At 42.0% G+C, this 19,093-nt stretch overlaps 1 protein-coding gene across 2 annotated transcripts in view; it reads left to right on the top strand.

The window, feature by feature from the left end:
- The window catches only part of LOC146866328 (E3 ISG15--protein ligase HERC5-like), a 389,340-nt gene extending 375,602 nt beyond the window's left edge, over positions 1-13,738 (top strand). For both annotated transcript variants that reach the window (XM_085635608.1, XM_085635616.1), the window contains 3 exons: positions 2,820-3,003; positions 3,100-3,208; positions 11,218-13,738. In XM_085635608.1, the coding sequence (XP_085491734.1) occupies positions 2,820-3,003; positions 3,100-3,208; positions 11,218-11,423 (499 nt within the window). In that variant the 3' untranslated portion in view covers positions 11,424-13,738. The remainder of the gene's footprint in view (positions 1-2,819; positions 3,004-3,099; positions 3,209-11,217) is intronic.
- Positions 13,739-19,093: the final 5,355 nt, after the last annotated feature.

Below are 19,093 nucleotides of genomic sequence, written 5' to 3'. Positions count from 1 at the left end.
CCCCATTAGTTTTGAAAATTTCGCGAGGATTCGTCAACCGGAGCCAAAGTTATTCAAAATAGAATTTTGAGATTTCCTATGGAAACACGGTCCTAACTATAACTATCTACTGGCAACCGCCAGTAGATTATATATATATATATATATATATATATATATATATATATATATATATTCACTGAAAAAACCATAGGTTTCACACATGTTATAGTTAGCGGAAATTTTACTGATAAAAAACCAATGAAATTCCCCGTTATAGTTAGTGCAGGCAACTATAACTCACGCGACCGCAATCCTCTGCTGATGCTAATACTGTATTTAGACACTTATTTGCCCATGTCTTCTTCCATACATTTTTAGCTATACATATATTACAAATATTTTTTTTTCATAAACACACATATGTCATCAGCAGAAGATTGCGGTCGCGTGAGTTATAGTTGCCTACACTAACTATAACGGGGAATTTCATTGGTTTTTTATCAGTAAAATTTCCGCTAACTATAACATGTGTGAAACCTATGGTTTTTTCAGGGAATTTGCAAGGTTTTTTAAATGCTAATTCCTAACTATAACGTGTGTGAAACCTATGGTTTTTTCAGTGAATTTGTACGGTTTTTTAAATGCTAAGTTACTTTACGCCACTCGTGGCATGCGCGCCCACTTAACGCAGTTCGTTCCGTGCACCCACGGTGCGCTTCGCGCACCGTGCGCGCACAGTGAGCACGCATTGCGCTTCGCGCACCGCGCGCCCACTTTACGCAGTTAGTGCCGTGCACGCACGGTGGGCACGCGGTGCGCTACGCGCACCGCGTGCCCACGTTACGCTAGATGGGCCATGTACGCACGATGCGCTTCGCACACCGTGCGCACATGGAGGACATATGATGCACTTCGTTTTGAAAGGTAATATTTTAATTTTTCTTATAAGTTATAAGCCATGCACAAATGGTGCCCTTCGGGCACCATTTGCTCACGGGGTGGAGTGAGTGTGGATAATTTTTTTTTTTAATATTTTTTTTTTTAATATTTTAGTTTTTCTTATAGGTCTAATAAGCCATGCACAATTGGTCCCCTTCGGGCACCAATTGCACACGAGGTGGGGAGAGTGTGGATAATTTTTTTTTTTTTTAGAATTTTTTACCGTACGCGTACGGTAAGCGTAATCGGCGAAATTAGCGAAAAAATAAAAATTCAGTTTTTGGCCTTGGGGGATCTTTGGGGACTCCCTCAACATGGCTATGTGTGTGGGAGCTGTCTAAACAGACCCTTTACATGTTTTTGTGCTTTCTATTTTGAACATCACTCTCAGTGCGAGAGAGAAAATGGCTGCCGCCGCTTCCTGGTTTCGGCCGATTCGAATGTTTACTAAGATCTAAGAGCCAATCAGAATCGCGCTCGCGCACGCCACCGTACGCGTACGGTAAGCGTACCGTAAGCGCACCGTAAGCTGGCTCAGATATATATATTGATTTAAAGGCTATTTTCTCAGAATCTACTGAACAGATTTACACCAAACCTACAAAAGGCACTTCCTTGACCTGAGGACTAACTCTCTGCCAAATTTCTAGTAATTCTGTTCAGCCGTTCGGGCTGTAGCCCTGTCTAAAGGTCCTATGGAAAAATGCATGGGAAAAACGCGTTTTGGGACCCCCCTTTTATCTCAGCCCCCGCTTGACGAATCCCCCCGAGACTTTCAGGGTAGGAGCGGAGCGTAGCGCCCCACCTATTTTGAAAAATTCGCGAGGATTCGTCGACCGGCGCCAAAGTTATTCAAAATAGAATGTTGCGGATTTCCTATGGAAACGTGGTCATAACTATATATATATATCGTGAACAAGGCAGCGCGAGTCTGCTGAAACGCGTTGATGTGATACCTCGTTGTTTGAAAATAAAGACCGAGTGCCCATTCTTTCACCGGAGTGCTGGATGTTTATTTCCTAAAAGGAGTATACCTATAGTTTGATATATATATATATATATATATATATCTTCCAAGCACACTCTCCGGACTTCCTCCTTGGCGAACAGAGAGAGACTGACCCAGACAGATAAGGCAGGAAAATGTTTTATTTTCTCCCTCTGCATTATGCGTTTCGAGCACCCTGTGCCCTTGATCACACATAGAAACTAGCGTCTGTCATTGCTTTTTTGTATCCTAGGTTTCCACCCCCTTTGTGAGTCATACGTTCATAGAGATGGAAGAAATACGTTACAGACAGGCATACTATTGTATGGTTTACAATATGCTCTTACGGCGAAAAATCGCTTGTACAAAGATGTTTCAACAATAATAAGCATAATGTTGGATATCAGAGTGACAATACATGAATAAATAAATCAATAAATATATATATGTATACACACATATCATGTAGGTACATATATGTGGAGTTAGGTATAGAAAATCTAGACTTACCTGTCAATAGTTTTTTCAATATTTTTGACCTCGATATTCAGTACCCCCAATATTCTAACTCGGATGTTTAGTAAGCACACCTTCTAGTGGTAGATCGCAATGGACTGGGACATAATTGAGTTGTATGTGGAGTACACTGGCCCTGTCATCCTCGAGTCAGACTATAAACAATGACGTCGGGTGAATGGTGCTTTGTTGGGCCTTCAGGGGAGAGGTCATTGTCCGACACTGGCCCAACTCTCGCATCCTTACTTGCTACTGCTAGTTGGCTCAGTTCTGTAAATCTTTTTCTCGTCTTATTTTCATATATGCTTTCATCCCTGTTGTGTATGTTAGTAATGTCTGCTTATTTATGAGGTGCTAAGCACCTTTTAACTTGAGTTTGTTTCTTTTATTGTAGACATGACTATGTAAACATGTATGTAGACTACGTGTTCAACAAGTCCGTGGAGGTAGTTTTTGAGGAATTCAAAAGGGGTTTTTACAAAGTCTGTGAAAAGGAGCTTGTCAAAGATTTCCATCCGAAGGAGCTGAGGAGTATCATCATTGGAAACGAGGAATATGATTGGAAGAAATTAGAACAGGTTTGTGTGGAAAGTACAAGATCTACAGATTATTTTATGGCTATTATCCAATGAAATCTCAGTCAATTTTAGCTATTTTTATTTTTTGTTTTAAAGAATGCAGAATATGATGGCGCTTTTAAACAGAAGCCACCCCATCCAACTATTAACATATTCTGGGAGGTTTTCCATGAACTGCCATTGTCAGAAAAGAAGAAATTCCTTTGTAAGTATGTAGGAACAAACATATTTTTCCTAGGAAGATGCTGTGGCAGCTTCTAGGGGACAGCCCCAAAAGCAATTGTGTATTATCGTTTCCAGTACTTGATTAGCAAAATAATAAGTGCGGTGCACAATGTTTTGTTCTGAAGCTTGCGACCCGTGGTATCAAATGTTGGGGTGCTGAACAGTAAGCCTGCAGGTTCTTTGTGCCACCGCATGCCTCTTTAATCCACCACCTGACACTCCCTGCACCTTTATCTTACTCTTGCAGGTTGTTTTTCATTCCTGCTTTTTCCCATTGTCACTGTTTTTCCATCTTTCGCTTCCTCCTTCTTTCCCCTTGTGTTTTTTCCCTCTCTTCCTCTGGATGAGTTTGTTAAGGAAAAATAAGTGCCAGTCTCCACCTGCAACCACCGGCTCTACTTGAGCACTGATGGTGCCTATGCAACAGAGGTACTGAACAGAACTCTAACTCATACTGAACAACTAGCTCATTAATGACTTCATTATGAGGTCCCTGGTAATTCTAAGTAGCCAGTAACAAAAATGACTGGAGCAGTAGAATTATAAAGCCTGCAGTCATTCTGTGGACCCATTGGATTTCACCATTGGTCCTGTGGCTAATGGAAGCCTCTGGGAGCTGAGAGACACACAGGCAACTAAACTAGACTAGACTCCTAAACAGTCTGCAAGCCTACAAAAGAACCTGACATCTTGAGTGAGGTCCTACATTTTCAATTAATGGGAAAAAATGACAGAAGCAAGGAAGCATGAACCTGCCTCTATTAAGGGGAATAGAATTGAGCCAAGATATGTCCATGGCGACTCTACAGAAATGGAATGTCGTAAAACTTGTCACGGACTGTCCATGAACATACAAGATACCATATGTATGGAATAACCCTTGAGACTTTTATTTTGTTGGGATTAGTTATTTATAGTTAAATTCCTTTTAGAAGCAAACTTAATTGGTCGTCTCGTGGATGAGTAGAGAAATGCGATGACAGATGAAAAAAAGAAAGCTGTCTCTTGTGGGACGCGGAAGATATGCAAGAAATGGAAAGTTCCCAAGTAAACAATGAACTCGATAAAGAGCAAAAATAAGTGATTTCTGTACCTACAGAAAGCAAGGCTCTCGGTGGTAGATGACATCTTTTGCAAGGACAATTCCTCACAGAGGACACTAAATGAAGACTGTGATTGGCAATATCAAGCAGAATTGTACAAAAGCAGTTTCTATTTCGAGTATTAGGAGAGCATGATGGGCCAGTACAGATGAGGGATCCATAGGTGTTATTGGTTGGAGTCTTCTTGGTCATATCCTTTTTCTAGCACTTTTCAGTGCTGGAAGTGAAATTTAGAGCACAATAATTGTTACTTGTTTTGGTCTCTGCCTGCTTGGGTGTTTTGCTCCACAGTTGATGATGAGGACTGTTATGGGGTGTATCCATGCTGGGAGTCTCAGCTATTCTACAATGAAATCAACTCTGTCCAGACAGGCTAAAGTAGTGGAAAAAACCTAGTACACTTAGCAGCCACAATCACTTTCCTGATGGGCTGGGGGCCAAATGTATCCCCTTAATGTCAGAGGCCTGTATGCTCCTCCTTAAAGGATGAATGTCCTGAGCTTTCTGAGATGGCTCAAGACATTCCTGAGACCCATCTGCTACATCTGGACACTTGGAGCATGAGGTCTGGATATTTCCTCACTAGGTTTTAGGAATAGGTGATTGATCCTCAGTTGCAAACTTGTGGTTAGAGAGATTACGTTGGTCTTTGTCTATGCTCAAAACCATGGGACAGGAAGAATTATTTTGGTTATTAACGTTAACAGCAAAATAGATCACTGAATTTACATAATGCACATTGGTCAGGAAAATGGAACTGAGGCTTTTTCTAGATAAGACAAGGCATTAAAGCTGACTACCTTATGAAGGAACAGTAGTCCTTTTGGGTGAGATTGTGAGTGGCTTGTGGTATTGAGTTTAATGAATACTGTGAGAGCTCTACATTAAATGAGATATTTTTTTCATATTTTCGGCTACTAACAAAACGTATGCAGGGCTAGATGTAGTACTAATTGACCTGTAATGAAGGTCAATGCTAGATGCAGATGTCAGGCTCAGCTCACTATCTGATCATGCACCTCTGCTATATACAATGTTTTGAGGCTGGCTAGAAAAGCCACCATGAGTTTCATGGTTGCCCAATAAAGGCTTTGTATGGGACACCGTGGTTGAGGCAACCATAAAAGAACACATTTTGGAGTGCCTAGTACAGTGACAAATGTAGTGCACATACAATCTGAGACTCACTTAAGGAAGTCACCAGAGGAGGTTTATTGCTGAGACAGCTTTCCTCAAAACACTTAGAGAAAGTGTCCCTCAGAAGCTTCAAGTGGATCTTAGTGAAGCTAAAGCTAAAGGTAAATACATTCTAGAGGCTCTGGCATAAAGTGCTGGCTTTGAGGAGACAATTGTAGATGCTGAAAAGCAACAAGGTAGAATATTCTATGGCATGAATCAATTAGAAATATGATTGGAGCAAATAAAGCGGGAAAGCTGTGGGCCTCAAAATTAAGGAAACAGCAAGTGCATCACTCTTAAAGGCCATTACAAATGACAAAGGAGTGCAACATAAGGATCACAGGGTAAAACCCAACAGCTTTGGCTATTCTGTTGGCTGATATAGATAGACACACACTAATTCATGAGGAGCGAGTATCTCAGGAAGCACACATGAGTACTCTGATTCTGTCCGGAGGTCTCCAAATAAGTAGTTATTAGTGCTACCAGATTTTTGCATCTCTGGACTAGATGGTTTCACACCTTCTTTAGGAGTTTCCATCCTTCAGTAATAAAGCTTATGACAGTACAGTAGCACTGTTTTGCATCCAGAGCCAGGGTTACAAACCATTTTCCTTGCCATGTGGTGTCCAGCTAGGGTAATCGGTAAGTCCCACATTATTCAACCTATAGGTGGCTCCATTAGCAAAACTGATAAGAACATTTGGCTTCTCAACCATCTCTTATTTGACGATACTCAACTAGTGGTATCTATTACTAATGACAAAGAAGAAGTGGCTGACTGATTCAATAATTGCATGAGAGCCATAGGGAATTGGATGAAGCTAAATCCTGAAATGACAGAGGTGATTATCCTTGTAAATGATATTTCCTTCTGGGATAATGCATGGTGGCCTAATACTTTGGGCCCTCTGCCTTCTTTTATATTGAAAGTGAGAAATTTGGGAATCATTTTTGTTTCCAAACTCACCTTCGTTGGGCAGACCAATCAGTTTACTTCGGCTTGCTTTTTTCTGCTAAAAACACTAAAGTAAATTCTGCCCTTCATACCTTATGATCGTAGGAAAATAGTAATTATTGGTTTGTTTTTTTTAAAACTGGATTATTGCAATGCCCTTTATTTGGGCTTGCAGCAAAGGATATCAAAAAGGTTGCAGAGGATACAGAACGCAGCAGCTCGTCTACTTAAAAATATCCAGAAGTTCAACTCTGTCTCAAAAGCCTTGGAGGAATTACATTGGCTCACTGTTAAGAGGGTAGCATTTAAAGCTTTCTGACCAACTCATAAAGCTCCTAATCTGACTGGCCCTGAATATCTCAAAAGAAGTTTCTCGTGGTAGCTACCAAATTGGTATTTACGATCTGCAGTCTCCAAAAAAGTGGTGGTGCCTAGAATTCACAGAGTCACTTGGGGTGGTAGAGGTTTTGTTCACCACACTTCTAAGCTCTGGATTCTTATGCTGTAGCAATTGAGAGGACAATCCAACTTGCAGGTTTTTAGAAAACAGTTGAAAACCTGGCATTTTCCTCTTCCTCTGTAGTTTTGATCATGGTTGGTTAGAGGATCTGACAGTAGACGCTTAGCTCCAAGACACCTTTAGGCATACGTCACGCTTTATAAAAATAAATCAAATCATGTTAGAGGCTCAGCTCTCCCTCACTTAAGCCAAAGAAGGACCTGGAGACTTTGGGTGCCTGTACGCTAATCTCACAGCTCAATACAGATGTAAATATCTTCACAAGACGTTTGAGATGCAGCTTTAAAGTGCTATGTTCAATTAATTTTCGCTGAATTTTCCCTGATCAAATGGTCTTTTTAAGGAAGCTTCAGGTGGAGGAGAACATGAAGAATGGCCTTCATATCTTAGAAGCAGATCACAGAAAAGGGAGGGAGGCAATGCTTCTCTTTCTGGCTTAAGAGAAAGCTTTAGACAGGGTGGAGGGGGTATTTATAAACGCAGCCCTAATGGCCAGAGGGTTCTTTAAGAGAAGGTAAGAAACCCCCTGTAAGTGAGGAACAATTTGCTAAGACGTGCCGAAGTGAGGGTGCCAACAAAATTTATCACCCAATGCCCTGCAAGTAAACATAAAATAATAACAAAACTGAACATACTAGAAATTCACCCCACTCTTTGCCCTTGAGACAAGAGACATGCACAAGCTAACCTTAAAGCTGCTGCTGACTTACTCAAACTTGGCATGCACATTGGACAGGACGTGGACATTACTGATGCATGTAGCAAAGCATCATTGGTACACATAGTAGGACATCACTGATAAACAAAGTAATACATTACATGAATGAAGAATAGATGGCAAGCAGAGTATCGGACTGCTTGTCTCAATAACTGAAAACAAGTGAAGACACTGAGTCCTTTCATCATTGTTCTTTATTCCTGAACAGTGCTGATATCATTGCTAGGGCTTCCTCTATGGAAGACGGGGTCACTACTTTATTGAATAGGCCTCCTTCCATTCGTAAGGTGAACTAGAACTGTCACCTTAGATCAGTTTCATTTTAACGGAATATGCAGGCCTGTCACCAGTTACATGACAAACAGGGTGACTTTTCAGCATATCTGTGTCTTCAGGGAATGACATCTATCAATGACCATGGCTTGGCATCACAATATGCTGAGACGTGGGTCCCGTGCTCTCCATGCCACTGGAATCAAGCTATCCGGGCTGAAGAGGGGTGAAACCCCGAAACCGGTACTAGGATGCTTATTTCCAGTCCAGGGAGGACCTGGCTTGGCAGTTCGGGCTGGACTGTACCCATGAGGCACAGGGTCAAGACTGATTTGCATATGGCTGTGTTCAAATTGGAACAGCATGGTGAGAAAAATACGATGGATTTAGGCCCAGATCTCTGTACTGGGGTGAATGTATGACATTGTTCTGCATTCTGTCCATCAACTGTTGTTTTTGCATTTGTCACCCCGAGTGGGAAGGGTATGCCCAGACGTGGGTCCCGTGCTCTCCATGCCACTGGAATCAAGCTATCCTGGCTGAAGAGGGGTGAAACCCTGAAACCGTTACTAGGATGCTTGTTTCCAGTCCAGGGAGGCCCTGGCTTGGCAGTTCGGGCTGGACTGTACCCATGCGGCACAGGGTCAAGACTGATTTGCATATGGTTGGGTTCAAATTGGAACGGCATGGTGAGCAAAAAAACGATGGATTTAAGCCCAGATCTTTGTACTGGGGTGAATGTATGACATTGTTCTGCATTCTGTCCATCAACTGTTGTTTTTGCGTCAGTCGGTTGCTTCATCACTGATAAGCCGCAATGTCTTTTCCCACTTAGATAATGGAAATAATGGTCAATATAACAGTCAACACTTAGAGGCTGTCTTCAGAATCCTTTGTTTTTGGCTCTGCAAGACTCTCAACACAAGATTGCAGCCAGAATCTACCTCAGGATTAACCTCAGGTGTGGCAGTAATGCTGAGCCAAGTGCTGAAGCTCTGACTGTGTTTCTTGAAATAGCAAAGTCCACAATTTGAGTTGTAGCAATAAGTTGATGCACCTGTCTTTAAACTGCTATCATAATATGTTCAAGGAGCTGAAAAAGTTCTTCTAGCAATGCTCCACATCACAGGCTGGTTGAGTTTTCAGACCCTCACCACTAGTAGAGCTGGGAACGCAAGCTGAATTTTGGAACTTCTTCCAAATGGTTGTTTCTTTGGGGATATATGTGGACAGAAGGGATCCAGAACTTCAGCGATACTGCAGGTTAAGCACAATATTCTATTTGATGAGCTCTGGAGACAGAGTTCTTATTTACCGTGATCACTCAACTGTTTTCACACGAATAAGGATTGACTATTGGTGCCAGTTTCCAAGCGATCATGACCTATCACAAGTCTACCAGAAACTACTACTTAACTGGAGCCAGTGGGAGTAATTGATTTTATATTGGTGGTTTCCCTTTTCCTATTGCTCACCAGTCATTGGGTGCTAAGCAAATGAGCTTTGGAAATTTGGCATTGATAACTCACCTTTCTATACCGTAGAGGCAACGTCAGTCTCATCTCTTGAGATAAAGGCATCAGTTGTAATTTAATTTGTTGATGTGGTTATTCCACATTCTGTAAAGCTTAACTTATGACTCCTGTTAAATTACAGGGTGAGCTTGGCCCTGATGTCCGCCGGACAAATTCACGTGAAATTCATAACAGGGTTGAAGTGTAAAGAAGTGATTACAAAAGTAGAGCAATTAGATACATTTACATCAAAGTTAAAAAATATATGAGGTGACATACAAAGTTAATTACCAGTAGAAAATTATTCCCCCAAGTTAAACTAAATTCATCGCATTACAAATGTAACTATGGTTGTATAATTTATGTACTTAAAGCCGCATATGTCCACCATTTAGTTATGTGATTATGCAGACTAGGATGGCATGAGAATGTTGATCTTTTTCTTTGCAACAGTTCGTCATGGAGGGGGATAGTACAAATAATGGCTTGTTGTAATGGGCTCTGGTATCTGGTAAGGAGACCATTAGGCTTCCATACCTAGACTCCGCACCAGCCATGCCACTTTCATATGCAAGAGAAAAGCATGCCTGAACCATATTTGCGAATACTTTGCCAGAAAAAATTCATGGGTTAATACTCAAATCAATCGCAGCCATGGATGATGGCTGGGGACCACACTTAAATCTATCATTGTCCTCACACTTTGCAACCCCAGACAGAGAGCTGCCATGTGCAAATCATTATTTATTCTGCTCCAATAAAAGATGTCCAGCCTGAACTGCCAGTCCGGGTGCCCTCCAGATGGGAACAGAGACCAGCCTGAGCCTGCTTAGCTCTTGTCAGTGAGGTACAATTTGAGTCCTGCCACAGAGAGCGCTGGACCTTGGTCTGGGCATGCGCGTCTCATTAGGGCAGCTCCTACAACAAACAACAAAGTGATGGAAGGAATGATTGAATTATTCCAAGACAGTGTGTCTGGTTAATTCAGTCATTATTATTTTAGTCGTGCTTTATTTGTTTTGCAGTACACATATTGCCTGCATATTTTACAACAATTAATTGAATGTGCACAATACAAACTGCAGTGATACCATTTAATGCTATTGTGTATTTTATGTGAAAAAACTAGGCATAAGCATGTAAAAGTATAGGTCTTTGAAAAATGTACAGTGCCTTCTGGGTTATGGGCCAGGAATATGTAGATTGTTAAATTCCTGGCGACTTGGAGATTCTGCTGAAAAATAAAGCTCAAAAGATGGAAGTGTACCCTAGAGAATGTACCACGGTAGATGGCATCTGCCTCTGGGGTGATACCAGGGCATCTTTGAAAAGAAACAAACCTTACAGTCCACATTTCCAGCCCTTGCTACAATCTTCCCCCACATTTAAAGAAATTAAATTGTATATTTTCCACGGTTTGGAACTTGTGCATAAGGCAACAATGTAGAAATACATGTATTTTATGTTGCACAGGTTTGGGGAGCGCACAATCACCCTTGAAGGTATCCTAGCGCTGAATAAAGCTTTTCCTTTAGCCATCCTTTACAGCTGCCATGCTTTGATAGTAGCTCTAAGGGTGAGTGGTGTTTTGTGGAGGGTACTGTGGCGCTTTGCTTTTGTCATTTGCTAGGTGTGTTGTCTATTGCGTAGCTTGTCAATTCTTTCTCTAACAGAGATATTCCTCATCTCTGACATTTATGTTTCCCATTCCTTCCACAATTTAGTGTTTCTCGTAGGAAGTGACAGCGTCCCTGTTTTTGGAATGGATTGTTTTAAGATTAGAATTGTGTCCAGCCCCACATATACTGAAGATCATCTTCCATATGCACAAACCTGCTACCAGACCCTAACACTTCCGCCATACTCTCAGAAGGAAGTTCTCAAGGAAAAGCTGCTGCTGGCTATCTGCCACAACAGAGGATTCTTTTAATGTAAACCATGAAGATCAATACATTAATATGTTTACACTTTTGAACATTGTAAAATAATATCATTTAAACAAAATGTGAATATGTATAATTAAATTGCAGCTAATATATTTTTTACAGAAATGGGCTGGTTTGATCCAATAAAGTGTGAGCTTTATTGTTAGAACTGACTGTAGTATTATAAGTGATTAAAATTATTCAGTGATATCCAAAGCTTCAATTGAAAAAAATGGTTGTTTTCTTCCATTGCCAAATTTAAATGTCAATTGTGTATTAAGATAGTAAATCAAAATATTTCTTTTGTATTTTGCGGAAAAAAAGTATCTGCTTTTTATGAAGCTTTGTTTACATTATTTAGTGCCATGATTTCAGCAATGATCAGTCCAAGTATTAAGAAGTCTCTTGAAGCAAATATATGCAGGAATAGCAGATTTATCAACAGCACGGCAAAGGCATCCGCCTAGGTTGGTTTCCAGATGCAACTGGCCCCAACCGAGTGGAACCATACATTGTAAGCATTCCAGAAAGAACATGGAACACAAGTGAAAAATATACATGTCTCATGCTATTAAAGAAATAAGGAAGTATAAGGAAAACAGTGAATACATGTACCATATGAAATTTCATGAATTAAATGCAACACCAAGGTCTCTCATGAAGCATCCATTCAGAAGCTGTTTCTCCCTTAGTGTCTTGTGAGTCTTGTGTGGAGTAGCTTTGAGGGGCATTGGATGAACCCTTTCAGTGTTATGGTTGTTTGCTCAGGCTGGAGAGTGAGGGATCCACTGTACGTACCTAGATGTATCCCTCCATATGGATATGGGTGTGTGGACGGTGAGGAGACTGAAGAGCCCGATTAATGGTTCTAAGTTCTGCTTCTGTCAGATGCTTCTAGTGCGGGACTTGCTTCCTGCCTCCCAGTCAATGTAGTCAGTGGTTTCAATAACAAGGTCAAAGAGGGTCTCCAATTAAGCTAGATGCCCTCATGACATCTTGCCCTCCCATTGTAGTTTGATCATGCCCTTTGATTGTCCCCTTAAAACAGTGGTCTTCAAATATCCCAAATGCTGCGACCCACCGTAAAAAAAAAAAGAAATCCTCGTACTCCCCTCAATTGTTTTACAAATATTTTGCTAAATTAGCAATGTTTAAATATGTCTAAACATATGTAAACATTGCACTTAAGCCCAGTTACCCCTTTTTACACATAAATCCAGTTAGGTTAGGATATGCATGATAAATGTTGTTAGTGATGGCCCATTACAAGGCGGCTTACTGCCGCTCATGTCTTTAATACTTAAAACAAAGCATGATGCTTCTCTTGGCCAGAGACTGGCGCCCCCCCCCCCTCCCCGATCACTTAAGGCCCCCCGGGGGTCCTGCCCCAGTTTGAAGACCTCTACCTTAATAGTTTGATCAACACAGGGTTTGCTTCTTGGCAGCATCGAGTCATCCCTGAAAACAGCATTATTTCAATCCCTATTACACTCCATTGCTGTTCTTCCTCTAAATTGACTATGTGGCTTTGTGTAAGGAACACATTTGCATCATCCTTCTGGTCCAGCTCAGTTATCATTTAACTGAAAGGACTATTGCTAATGTACTATGTCCCCTACTGGTTCAGCTCCGCCTCAGTGTCGCTCTCTTCTGTTATCTTCCCTGAGCTGTGATTCTGTGTTCCAGTTACGTCAACTAATGTGATATTCTGTCACCTGATTAGTGTTCTTTTTAGAAATTAAGGAACTATATCCATTTTTACAATTCCAAACGTACTACATTTCATGTTCCTCTTTTTCTCTACTTTTGCTGTTCTTGCCTCATGTCTCTCACTCTTCCCTTTATGGCCTACTGCTGCTTGAGGACCCTCGTTATGTAGAAAAGGATCAATGTTCCCCTTGTAGCACTGGATTAATTAGTCTGTATTCAATCAATCTTTATTTTCTTTTTCTCCACTTCTCCACCCTTTCCTGTAAAATGAATGGCAGGTGCCCACAATCACAATAGAAGAGATCTATCTAACATACGGAAACGCCCTAGTAAACAGATTATAGCTTTAGCGAGCTGCAAAGATTATCAAATCACTTGCACCGTTATAACAAGCATTGGCATAGCCAATAGGTCTCGCCTTTGGGACCTTATAAGTGTTTAGCTAGAGATATTGACTTTGCCTGTGTCTTTAAGCTGTGCTGTCACAAGTCTGCATCATGCTGAAAAGTTATAATAAAGAAGTGTCAAAAGCATTTTAATTACGTTGATTATGACCAAGAAAGCATTATGTACAACTGAATGACCATATTAAAAAAGTATTAACAATAAATAATGTCTTGAGGTTGTTTTTTGTCCTGTCAATACTGGCAACTTCTATCTGCCTGTCCCAGTGGTGGAATGTCTACATTTAAAAAGTTTGTGATCGGGTGATCAGGCAAAAACATGTCACACAATGTACGGGCAACCTTTACATTTGTACGTGACACTAAGATGAGTAGACAAGCCTTCTCAGGGTAATGCCAACACCGAGTTAAAGGCAATGCAGTGGAAAAGGGTGAGTGAGACACATTTGTGGCTATTCACAAACATCCGGCCTGCTTTTCCAGCACTTACCTGCACTTCTACGGGTATACCTTTACAATCCAGGCAAGAGTAATAATATTCAATACTGCCACAAGGTGGCAGCAGGAAGGGAAAACATTTAAATAAGAGTACTCTATGAAGAGAAAAGGGAATACAAATGTGAAATATATTTTACTAATTACGGACATAGAACGTTTACAATTAGAACACTGCATAAGCGAGCAAAGTGAATTTTAGTTTTCTCACAATAGTCACTAGTGTGTGCATCAAATCATCACAAGTGATTAAAAAGGCAGCCTCACCAGATTATTCCATGTCAGGGGCCTTTACCGAATAAGCAATGCATTCTGGGAGTGAGATGCACCTTTCTTGACTTGTTACACAAAGTGTTCTGCACCTGACAGCCAGTTTATCCAAGGAGTTAAACGCTCACTGCTGACATCGGCGTATCATGGGTTCCAGTCTTGGCAAGACACTCTCAGCCTTCCAAGGATGGCAAACCCAGAGTTAGTTACGAATCAGCAACCCACAGCTGAACGGCCCGCTACCCTTGGCTGAACCCTCGTGCGTTGAATACCATGAATTCTGAAATAACCTGAAATTTGTGCACGAGGTGGAAGACTGTGCTGCTGTGCGATTAGCAGCTTGTGAACAGTGAGAGCTAATTACACAGAATGTCAGAAAAAGAAGCCTGTAACTAGAAATCAATTTTTTTCAAGCCATAAAAAGTCGCTCTCATAATTCTGTTTTTATAACATACTTTGAAAAAGCTCGGCACTGCAGTTGGATTTGTGTTTATGCATTCTTGCAATGTTTTCTAAGCTGTCCATACCTCACCTCTGCAGTGGCCTAGCAGCCTACTTTCACTTCAAAGACTTCAAGACTACCAAAATACCATAACTGGACATGTACAAAACATGTATTCATATACAGCGGAGTTTGACGCTGAGGAGCATGGCAGCATCGTGTTATAGCTCCTTTGCAGCCAGCAGGCTACCTGTGGATAACTGGACCGGAGAATGGTTCAAACAAACGGTAGAAGTAAAAACAGGAGTCAGAAACAGGCGCAGAGGTCCTCACACGCCAAGGCATTGTTATGAAGAAGACTGTGCGTAATGATCTCCCGCCACCCACTGCGTCTGTGTATGTTTGGAAGCATTTGGAAGCATTGCTTAAGTAATATTACACTAGCAAAACACAACGCTCCGCTTAATGCTCAACACACACATGCTTTTCGCGATGAGTACAAACTCGTACTTCAGTAATTGTCAGTGGTTCTTGCAGCTGACTCAGCAGCACTAAGCACAGTATATATTCATTTTAACATGCAACACAAAAGTTTTGGCAAGGAATTCCAAAATGGTTGAAGGAGGTATAATATGCATTTGTGTGACAATATTGATTTGTCAACCTCTCCTATACAGTTTGTAAAGCTTTATATAGCGCGAACATGAACCTAGAGGGTATCAGAGTGCTTTACATTACACAGTTCAGAAACGTTAGATGGTTGGGGGGTAATATACATACATTCAATAATCAACATTCAATACAAAAGAGGTAGACAGTGGTAGATAGGATTATGTTGCTAACAGTCACGTATGATTTAAAGTCTTAGGATGTGAATTTGTTAATTAGATGCATTTTTACTTCTTTTTTGAAGGAGGCTCATGTCTGGGCTTCAAGTTGTATACAGGATAGATAGACTTGCATCGCCTAATTGCTAATTTAGGAGGTTGCGGTGGACGTTTCGTGCACGTCACCTCGCGCAGGGCTGACAGAGCGACTGGTGATTGGTGACTTTATCAGGGACAGGAGGAAGAGTTAAGTGGTTGCCTTGAGTCCCAGACAGGCCTGATATACAAGGTGTCCTGGCTGCAGACTGCGCACGGCTCTTGTCTGTTCCTCCCGCTGCTCTGCAGCAGAGGCCTGTAAATACCACAAGGCCTGCAGCAGCCATGTAACCTCCACATATTGTGATGCGCATGTACCCTTCAAGCATGCCTCAGAGCCAACAGTGAATACTTTGCGTTTGTACTTCGAGATGATTGTGGTCTTAAAACACACACATGTGGTGCCAACGTAACTTAACCGCATAATCTTACACCAGTGGGCCTGCCACATACTCCGGAACGTCCATTGTCTTTGTGCACTTATGTTTTCCGTGGTCTCTTACAAGCACACGCTCGCCCCTCCCCCTTACACGGTGGCGACCAGCCACTGACTTCTATTAAGGGCTAATTTACTGTGCGATCTCCAAGTTTACTTGGATCAGCACAAAAGTTATAAAATTAGAGCAAAATAAATGTTCCTGCCTTTAAGCACAAGTCGTCATCCACTCGAATATCTGGAGTTTCTTCGTCCCACTAGTAGAACCTGTAATTTGGTATCCGACTCTGACCTGATGGCGAATCCAAGCCATTCTCGCTCACATTGAAGACAGTATCAAGCACAGGACTTCGTTGTAAGTTCTCGCTTATAACCTTTGTGAGAGGGCCCTGTCCCATCAGGACTGCGAGACCCCCATGGAAAAACAGCAAAGCTTTTCGAACTGGTCACATTGTGTCATTTATTTTTTCTGCATCTTTTATATAGCGCGAACTCGACCCGAAAGTATTGGAGTGCTGTACATGAGCACCGTATTTACATTACACATTCAGGCACGGGGAGATGAAGTGATTTGCCCAGGATCACAGGATGTGGACGCGACCTCGAGGCTCAAACCCTGGTTTCCTGCACCAAAGTCGGCAAGGCAGCCGGGAGCGTTCCGGCCCAGGCAGAAGACCAATTAATAGTGATTTACATGCTAATGGAACCTCAATCCTTGCGAGGTAGGTAAAAAGTGGGTCATAAATATACCCAGTATTTACAGTGCCTAGAAAGCATAGTAGTGTCCTATTAAGCGGTAAACAAAACCCCGCTATTATAAGTAGCAGCGAATGAGTAATTATGTGGTCTCAAACGGCTAAGGTAAGGACGTGCGCTCTCCTCGGCGGTTCAAAAAAATATATGTTTAAGACGTGCCGAAAAGCTACGCGCGCAAAGCAAACACAGTTAAAACTATGGTATTTTTTTAGCGTCTCTTTTCTAACCTGGACCTGGCGATAGCGGCGGACGGCGGGTCTTGATATAAAGTCACCGTGAAGACAAATTTAAACCTGATTATATTTTTTTGTCGGTGAGGCGAAGCCCATAAGCTCTTATGCTGTAATCCACGACTCAGTGAAGGAGAGGGAAGCAGACAATAGCACTACCACTGGAGCCAGAATTGAAAGTCTGTGCCGGAGCCTAGTGCGCCCTGCAAAGTGCGTCAGGCGAGGCGCCGTGGAGGGGAGGGGCCCACTGATGGGGGGGGGGGGGACTCGACTCCCAGTGGTTAAGGAATTGGCTCGCAGCCAGCGGAGCAGAATTTCCCAGTACGTGTTACATGAAACAGAATGAACAAGCATTGGCCGCGCAAAACGCGATGGGGGGCGGGGAGAATGAAGAAGCATTGGACGCGCGAGACGCGATAGTGGGGGGGTGGGGGAGAGAAGCGGGAGTTCTGATGAAAACTGGTGTAAAATAGCAGCAGGGAAGGGGGCGGAGAGGGGCTACAAGGGAGAGCGACGTGAAGCCATATGGCTGCTTTGCGCGCGTGCACGCCTCGTGCACTGTAGCTCTATGCCAGGGGAAGCATTTTGAAAACCCACTTACAAAATGTCTCAAAGAGACAGCTTTCGCTGTCTCAGCGAGACCTAAAAAATGAAATTATTCTGTGGTTCAAATGAAATTATTGAACAGTGAAATACGCTCCGCGCAGAATTAATTCAACCAAAATAAAAATTCAGGGAACACACCCAATTACTTATTCACAAACGTTCTCAAACTCTTTCCCCACCCTGGGACACTGTTCAGTGATGAAACCTCAGAGTGTCTAAAATACATTCAGCACCTCATACGGGCTTTGAGGGAATGGTCAAGAACTGCTGCTCCTGCCACTGTGTATACAACCCCCCGCACAAGGCCGCTGTGGGACCTTCTGACATTGTCTCTTGTTTACCCTTTTTCACGTGAATATGCCAGCAACACACTTAATCACACGTCATAACAATGTATACTAATAATCTAATTCTGTTATAAATCAATGTGTATTGACAACAATATACCTTCATTAATTAAACAACTGCAAACCTGCAACTCCTTTTCTTCATCTCTGAGAAATGTTGCTTGATCAACAAACCAAAAATCTCACATCTCCAAAACATCTGCAACTGGATCACTGGAGAGTGATTTATTTCCATTACTTTCTAGTTCACCACCTTTTCAGCAACATTTGAGGCTTCCTTTAGTAGGATCAGAGTAATTCTCTATGCTCCTTGTAAACTATCTGGACAAACATAATGACTATATTTCTTGGGGACTGAGTACATCTCTGCACGCCTTCCACCTCACACATGGATTGACCTCGCATGTACTCTCCTGGCACTATTGCTGCAACCACATATTTTACAGTAGCTTAGCAAGGATGCCATGCTGGTTGTGCCCGGTAGGACAATCATTTTTGGCGCCCTCCACACCCCTTGACCGCCTCCTCGGATTCTCTCAAAAGGGCCCCTCATCTCTCCAATCATCAGGTCAGTGCCACCTCCACAGGTAATGCCGGCACTGATGCCATGGGCCCTGGGGCCAGCAAGGAACATGACTCTTTGACTGCTTTTGGGGAAATAAATATAGCAATTATCAGGGTTCAATGGGCCCCTCATAACTCTGGGCCCTAGAGCCAAAGCACCAGTTACACCAATGGTAGCCATACCCCTGATGCTTTCAACCTAAGTAACTCTCAGTTTCCACTATATTTCCCTCTATTTCTGTATTCTTGTCACGAAAGATTGAATATAAATACGCATTTACATCGCTGCTGCACAAGACTCTTAAGGCCAGTCTTGCAAACCATTTTTAGGTTTCACCTGCACAGCGCTTCCAAAATCTCTTGTAATTAAAAAAATATCTTAAAAGGGGCCACCTATTCATACCATTTGTTGGCTTGCCTATCATTCTAACTATTTGCTTTCTACAGGTTATCTTGTGCCATTTCCTGTAGATTTCTGTTTTCTTCTCGTCT

The sequence above is a fragment of the Triturus cristatus genome, chromosome 2_1 (genome assembly GCF_964204655.1).
Source record: "Triturus cristatus chromosome 2_1, aTriCri1.1, whole genome shotgun sequence".
Taxonomy (NCBI): domain Eukaryota; kingdom Metazoa; phylum Chordata; class Amphibia; order Caudata; family Salamandridae; genus Triturus; species Triturus cristatus.
Note: the sequence above shows the minus strand (reverse complement) of the source record. Positions and strands in the feature narration are given on the sequence as shown.